The sequence below is a fragment of the Capricornis sumatraensis genome, chromosome 16 (assembly GCF_032405125.1).
Source record: "Capricornis sumatraensis isolate serow.1 chromosome 16, serow.2, whole genome shotgun sequence".
Taxonomy (NCBI): domain Eukaryota; kingdom Metazoa; phylum Chordata; class Mammalia; order Artiodactyla; family Bovidae; genus Capricornis; species Capricornis sumatraensis.
In genome coordinates this window covers 39,412,403-39,418,608 of record NC_091084.1, presented here as the reverse complement: position 1 = coordinate 39,418,608, position 6,206 = coordinate 39,412,403, and the positions used below count along the sequence as shown (strand labels likewise).

The following is a 6,206-nucleotide window of genomic DNA, read 5'->3' as shown; positions in this document are numbered from 1 at the left end:
TCCAGGTAGGGTGCGCACTCCTCTTTCTTGACAGAGCACAGGGATTCGAGCCTCTGTGGCTTTTACAGAAACTTTCACCGACTTCACGCAGGCAGGAGCTCTGCTTGGGTTCTGGGCCACCCACCCTATGCGGAATGGAGGGCTCCCCAGGTATTGTATTGTGCTCAGGGCAGCCGCAAGGCAGTGGGTCCTAACACTTCAGAAAAGTCCAAGTGACACAGTCTCTGGAGAGGATGCCAACTTTTCAGCCCTTAACCCTAAGAGTTCAAAGTTTTCCTAAATTCATATTTTGGGGCCTCTAGAGAGGCAGAACCCCAAACCCGATTCCTCCTGCGCTCTCTGCGGGCTTCGAGCTTGGTGGACGCTGGGGAGCCCGGGCTCCAAGGTGAGGGGGCTTCCGGGTCTTTTCTCGTCCCCTGCGCTGGCCCTCTCTGGGGAGCAGGGGTGCCCGGGACTGCTGGGCGGGCTACACTCTGTCAGACCTCAGTGGTCCGGGATGAAGCGGGGAAAGGGGCAGGTATAGTCAGCTCCCAGCGACACCTGTCCACCTGGCAGCCCCCTTCCCCTGCCAGAATCCCGGAAAGGGACGCAGAAGTACATCATCTCATTTGCAGGACTCGTGCAGAAGAGCCCCCAAGTAAAAGGCCGCTTCGGTGTCACCGGTTACGAAACCGAGCCTAAGAACTGGGGCGCAGAGAGACAGTCCCTCCGGATCAGCCCCCCGCCACCTTCTCGGGGCCGCTCAGGCTTCCCGGGAGCAGGGGAGACTCCGGGTCCTGCGCCCTGTGCCTCCTCCCGCCGGCATAGCAAGCCCGGCAAGAATCGCTGTTTGGCCGACCTGATTCTTTGGGAGTTTCGATTGCCAAGGTGTTGGAGGGCAACCGGTCTTGTGCCCGCAAGCAGCGTTCTGTCCCAGGAAACCCGGAGGGTCTAGACTGACGTCCCCTGTGCTCCTCCCTGACCCGCAGAAGCGGTGGTCACCAGCTGCGGGTCTTCGGCGGGCCTCTGGCTTCGCTCCCGGCCCCGCACCTCTGGGCGAGGTCTCCTGAGAGGCTTCGCGAGCTCAGGAGGGCCCGGCGGGCGCGTCTGGTGTCGCCGCGACCACGTGGTGCGGGGCTAGTGAAGGTGGGTGCCTCCTTCACTTCTCCCCCACTGCCTCCCCCCCAGCCCCTATGCGACCCTTCCAGAGCCAGGATCTCCTCGCTGCGCCCGCGTGTGTCGGGCGCCCGCCTCGCGGACTCCAGACCCGGCTTTCCTTAAGGAAAAAGGAAAGGGCAGATACAGTCAGCTCCCAGCGGCACCTGTCCACCTGGCGCGCGTGTCTATATGCGTGCTGGGGGCGGGGGGTGGTGGGGACAACGTGCACCCCTGTGTACATAAAATGTGCCTGTTTCCGAAAGCAGAAACTCGAGGTGATACTTGCAGATCTGGTCCAGGTAGGGTTGGGTGGATGCGCGCTCCCTCCTTAGCGAACAGCGGGTGAGGGCGCGTCTGTTGGGGTGAGTGCTGGCGGTCTGCGGAGTGTCCGTTTGTGAGTGCGAAAGGAGAACGTGTGTCTGGGGTCCAGGTAGGTGAGTGCGGTGTGCACCTTGCGCGAGGCGTGAGTGCGCGCTCTGCCAGCCTGGGGCTTCGAACCTCTGTGTTCGAAGGTTGCCCTTTGGGCTTGCAGCACCCGTGGGTGGACGCTGACCCCCTTCAGCTCTGCAAGCTAGCGCTTCAGGAAAGTGGGGCGGGGATGTGGGGCGAGACGGGTAGAAACCCGGACACAGGCGTCCTGGCCCAGCAGCTTGGCAAACAGAAGGCAGAGGAGTGGGACAGCTGTGTAAACCAACTCCAGCGCCGCGGTGCAGATCCGCGGTTAGAGTGGGGGATACTGAACTAGCAGTCGAGAATTCGGGAGTACAAGAGGGGTGTCTAGCTCTCTGTGCAGGCTGTGCCAGCTTAGCCCCCTCCCCAGTCCTCTCGTCCACTCCCACCTCTGTCCCAGAGGAGTGAGGCAAAAGACGCGAGGTTACCAGCCTGGAAGCAAAACTACTTCGAGGGGCGGTTGAAGGAGAGTAGGGAGGAAGAATATACAGGATCACCCCAAATGGTCCAAAGAGGTGAATTTTTCAAAGACCCTTTCCTCTCACCATCCCCTTCCTCCAACGCGGTCTATTACATCTGAGATCCCTTCAGAATCTGAGTGACCCGGCCGGGGTCCCTACTGGAGTGGATGGAGGGGGTGCGAGGTCGGAGTTCAGGCGCAGAGAAAGCGAGAGGCACTCTGACCCTTCACCGTCAGTTACACCAGTCTCTCCCCCAGTTTGCTCCCACTTTCTGGACGTCGGACGCCCTCCACTCCCTCCCAGCCCTCCCGTTCCCCAAGCAATGACCTCATTGCGAATGACAGCCAGAGCGGACGGTTCCCCTCCCTCGTGGACCGGTGTGGGAGAGCGGGCAATGACGCAATCGGAGCTGGGTCGCTCCTGGCCACTTTGGATTGGCCGTGCGGACTCCTGGGGCCCTCCCCGCCCCCTATCACCCGCATAAGAGCCGAGAGCTCCGCAGAGAAGACGCCCACAGCAGGCGTTGTGTCTGTCCCCGGGACCCGCCGCTCGCCCTCTCCTGAAACTCGAGTTGCCAGGTGAGAACTTCCTATGCTGCTCACTCTGATTACCAGCCTCTGGATAGTTCATCTAATTTGCTCCATCCGCTTGCCTGCTTGGTTCTCCTTTACTCCTGAAGGCCATCCTGGCCCACCTATAACCAGGTGCTCCTAGCTGCCTGTCCCGCTGGGAAGAAGGCAGAAGGTTGTGGCTGACAGCTCATTTTCTTCTAACTAGCGCCAGTGAAACCGCAAGCATCCCCAGGGCTTCGCCTGGACGCTGGAAGCGCCGTGCGCCCAGCCCTAGCTTCCTAGCCTAACCTGGTCCTCGACCCCTGCTTTGGTGCCCATCCTTTGCATGCAGGATCCTGTTGGAGTTTGTTCTGGAAGTGCCCTGAGCAGTCTAGGTCCCAAGGAGAGATCGTGTTTGGTTCTCCAGCCGGTTAAGCCCTGAAGCTTCCTCTAAGGCGTTTGCAGCTCAGCTCGCTTGCGTGCCTGGGGCATTGGCATGGACTTGGGGCAGTGCAGTCAGCCGGCCAGAACGTGGAGCTCATCTCGGGGAGCTGGCGCCCAGCACCTGCTGCTAAACCGCATTTTAGCAGAGAAGGGATGCGCTGGCAGAGTCCAGGCATGATCCTGCACGTTAAATTACTCCCAAACCCAAACCCACAGACTGAGAGGTTAACGCTCCTTTCCAATTTACCCCTCCTGCCTTCCTCTCCCACCCGTTGGCAGCGAAGTCCAGCGGAGGTGAAGTGGTCCTAGGTTTCTCAGTCCCTAAGAAGATAGGCACAGTCTACAGCAAGGGTGGGTCCTCGCTTGGTTTCTGCCTGGGGCAAAAGGTGTGGCTTTATGTGCGCGTGTATAGCTTCTCCCTGGCTTTTCACAGAACAAAACCAGAACCCTCCCCCACCCCTCCCCAGCACACCTATTTCTACTTACCAAACTATTCAGTGTAACGTGTATTTTGAGATTCAAAGCAGCCTATCTGGCAAATGAACTGAAAAGAGGCGTGGGGAGGTGAAGTAACCTGCCTGAATTCTCAAGGCAGTTGTGGCCGGACTGGAACCTGGGTCTGTGGGCTCCAGACGGTGCCTGGTCTTGGTGCAGTGGTAACGTCATTCTCCCTTTACAGAGAGGCATCATGGGCTTCGGGAAATCCTCCCCCTTCCTGGCTTTCAGCATCTTGGTCCTGTGCCAGGCAGGCAGTCTCCAGGCGACACCACTCAGGTGAGACAGCCTGAAGCCACGAACTTATTCCCCTTCCACTGACCCTGGGATCAGGCAGTTTTTTGCCTCTGAGGTCACAGCAGCGGGAGGCTCCCAGTGAATCAACACCCTTAGGTGGACACTGGCCTTGAGCCCTGTGGGCTGGGAGTCAGGAGAGCCATGTCCTCTGGGAAAGCCACAGGGACTGGGTAGCCTGGGTGCTTATCCTGGGAAGGAGGCAGGCAGGGGCTCAGAGCCTCTTTGCAGGGGTTGCTTCCTCTCTCCAGGTCAGCTTTGGAGACCCTCCCCGATCCTGGGGCACTCAGTGAGAAGGAAGGGCGCCTCCTGCTGGCCGCACTGGTGAAGGCCTATGTCCAGAGGAAGACCAACGAGCTGGAGCAGGAGGAGGAGCAGGAGGAGACAGAGGACTCCAGGTAAGTCTCCCCTCCCAGCTCTGGCCTATTCAAGAGGGTGTAGCCCAGAGAAGCAGGAAAAACAACATCTGGCCAGAGTCCTGCAGGTTGTCCCTGATCACCAGGACGGCACCCAGTCATTCTCAGCCTCCATGGAAGACTGTGATCCGTCCAGATGCAGCTGGAGGAACTGTGGTTAGTTAGACACATTGAAAAGATCAACTCCTGAAAGCTGTTAGGAAATGAGATGGGGAGATGTGGAAGCACTTATTCTGGGAGTTGGTCTTGCCCTACTGAGGAGAACGCTCAGCACTGGATGAGATAGGACTGGTAAGTGTGGAGCCAGGGGATGGGCCTGTTGCAGCTCAGGATGTCTAAGGAACTTAACCTGTGTATGTTCTTTCGCACCTGCAAGGCACCTTCATTGCCCAGTTGCAGAGGGTGGGGTCAGGTAGAGCAGTGTCTGAGGTAGGTCTGGGGCCTTTAGACGTGTAGAATCTGTGGACACGTGCACGTTCTCACTGGGCCAGACACCCTTCCCCATCCCCACCTCCCTGTGCACCCTGAGCTTTGAGTTCACACCAGCAGAGCCATGTATTGCACGTGCATCCACCCTGAGGACCTGTCTGCAGAGCAGGAAGGACTGAGCAGCATGTGGAGTGCCAGCAAAGGTCACCCCTTCCCCACCGCAGCCCTTCCCCACTCTGACCTGGCTCAGCGAACCTCTGAGATCTCCTAGTGGAGGGTGTGTGAGCTGTGCCTCCTGCCTGTCCCTTCCACCTCTGCTCCAAGTGCCCCCTCCCTGGTCTAACCTTGTGCATGACTGCCCCCAGGAGCAGCCCTGGTGCATGGTATTGTCTGGCATGTCTTTTCCCTGCAGCCTGGACAGCTCCAGAGCTAAGCGGTGCAGTAATCTGAGTACCTGTGTGCTGAGTGCGTACTGGAAGGACTTGAACAACTATCATAGATACTCTGGCATGGGCTTCGGGCCTGAAACACCTGGCAAGAAAAGGGACATAGCCAACAGCTTGGAGAAGGACCTCTCCTCCCATTTTGGGGTGCCCCAGGATGCCAATTGAACTCCTTCCACTGCTTCCTGATTTCCTTTCTTGTTCCCATGGATGAAATTAATGCATGTGGATTTCACTCTGATTGCTCTTCAAGCTCGTATTGGTAGCTTTGCTTATGACAAAGAATGCCAGGAACCTCAGAATGGAAGGAAAGACAGCAGGACTCACAGATAAGGTTAGAGATGAGAGAGAGTGAGGGAAGTTTCTGAGATCCCAAGGGTATCATGGCAGAGCCCTCCAATTCCTGCTCATCCCTCACGCCTCGTCATTGATGAATAAATCTATTTTCTAAAAGGACTGACACTTTGGTGGTCATTACTCTGGTCCCCGTCCAAGGCCTGAGAGTGCCCAGGGCCTATGCTTAAAAGTAGCCTTCACCTTAGGGTAAGTGGGTTACAGGGTGTGGTAAGAGTCCTGTGAACCAGCTCCTGCAATGAGAACAGGTGTGCTGCAGAGCAGGTAAGCACGGCTGGGGGAGGATGCTGCAAACCCGGTGCTCTGAGCCTCTTCCAGGTAAGACTTCAGAAAATTTTCATTTTCCATATGAAGTGGTTTTGTTGGTGTTTTGGGCTGGGGTGTGTCCTCATATGCTCCTCGAGTGTTGGGGTGGGGAGAATGTAAGGGATGGTAAGTGTAGGGTTTTAGCACTTGTCACATGGCCTTGAAGTGCATTTTTTGTGAAAACTTTTAGGCAGGGCTTCTGGCAAAGGCTGCTAGGTCATTTCCCCTAACAGCCTTGATAATTGCATTTAGGAGAAATACTTATATTTAAGTGATATGTCGAAGAGCTACAATGCTCTTTCTGAAGGCCTGATGGGGTAGGCTTCTGCTGCAGCCTCTCACTGACAGGCCTTCTCTCCTTTCTCCATCCTGCAAACCAGCATCACTGCCCAGAAGAGGTCCTGTAACACCGCCACCTGTGTGACC

At 57.3% G+C, this 6,206-nt stretch overlaps 1 protein-coding gene across 1 annotated transcript; it reads left to right on the top strand.

Annotated features, from left to right (window-relative positions):
* The first annotated feature begins 3,731 nt into the window (after window positions 1-3,731).
* Window positions 3,732-5,288, top strand: LOC138093174 (calcitonin). Its single transcript, XM_068989287.1, has 3 exons — window positions 3,732-3,817; window positions 4,084-4,230; window positions 5,090-5,288. The coding sequence occupies exons 1-3, from the start codon at window positions 3,732-3,734 to the stop codon at window positions 5,286-5,288; spliced, it is 432 nt and encodes a 143-aa protein (XP_068845388.1).
* The last annotated feature ends 918 nt before the right edge of the window (window positions 5,289-6,206 follow it).

What these genes read in the sequence shown, in the direction of transcription:
- LOC138093174 (XM_068989287.1), top strand. Translation starts at nt 3,732, where the DNA reads ATGGGCTTCGGGAAATCCTCCCCCTTCCTGGCTTTCAGCATCTTGGTC. An exon ending in CTCCAGGCGACACCACTCAG is followed by an intron (nt 3,818 to 4,083) that starts GTGAGACAGCCT and finishes TCCTCTCTCCAG; the next exon opens with GTCAGCTTTGGAGACCCTCC. An exon ending in GAGGAGACAGAGGACTCCAG is followed by an intron (nt 4,231 to 5,089) that starts GTAAGTCTCCCC and finishes TTTTCCCTGCAG; the next exon opens with CCTGGACAGCTCCAGAGCTA.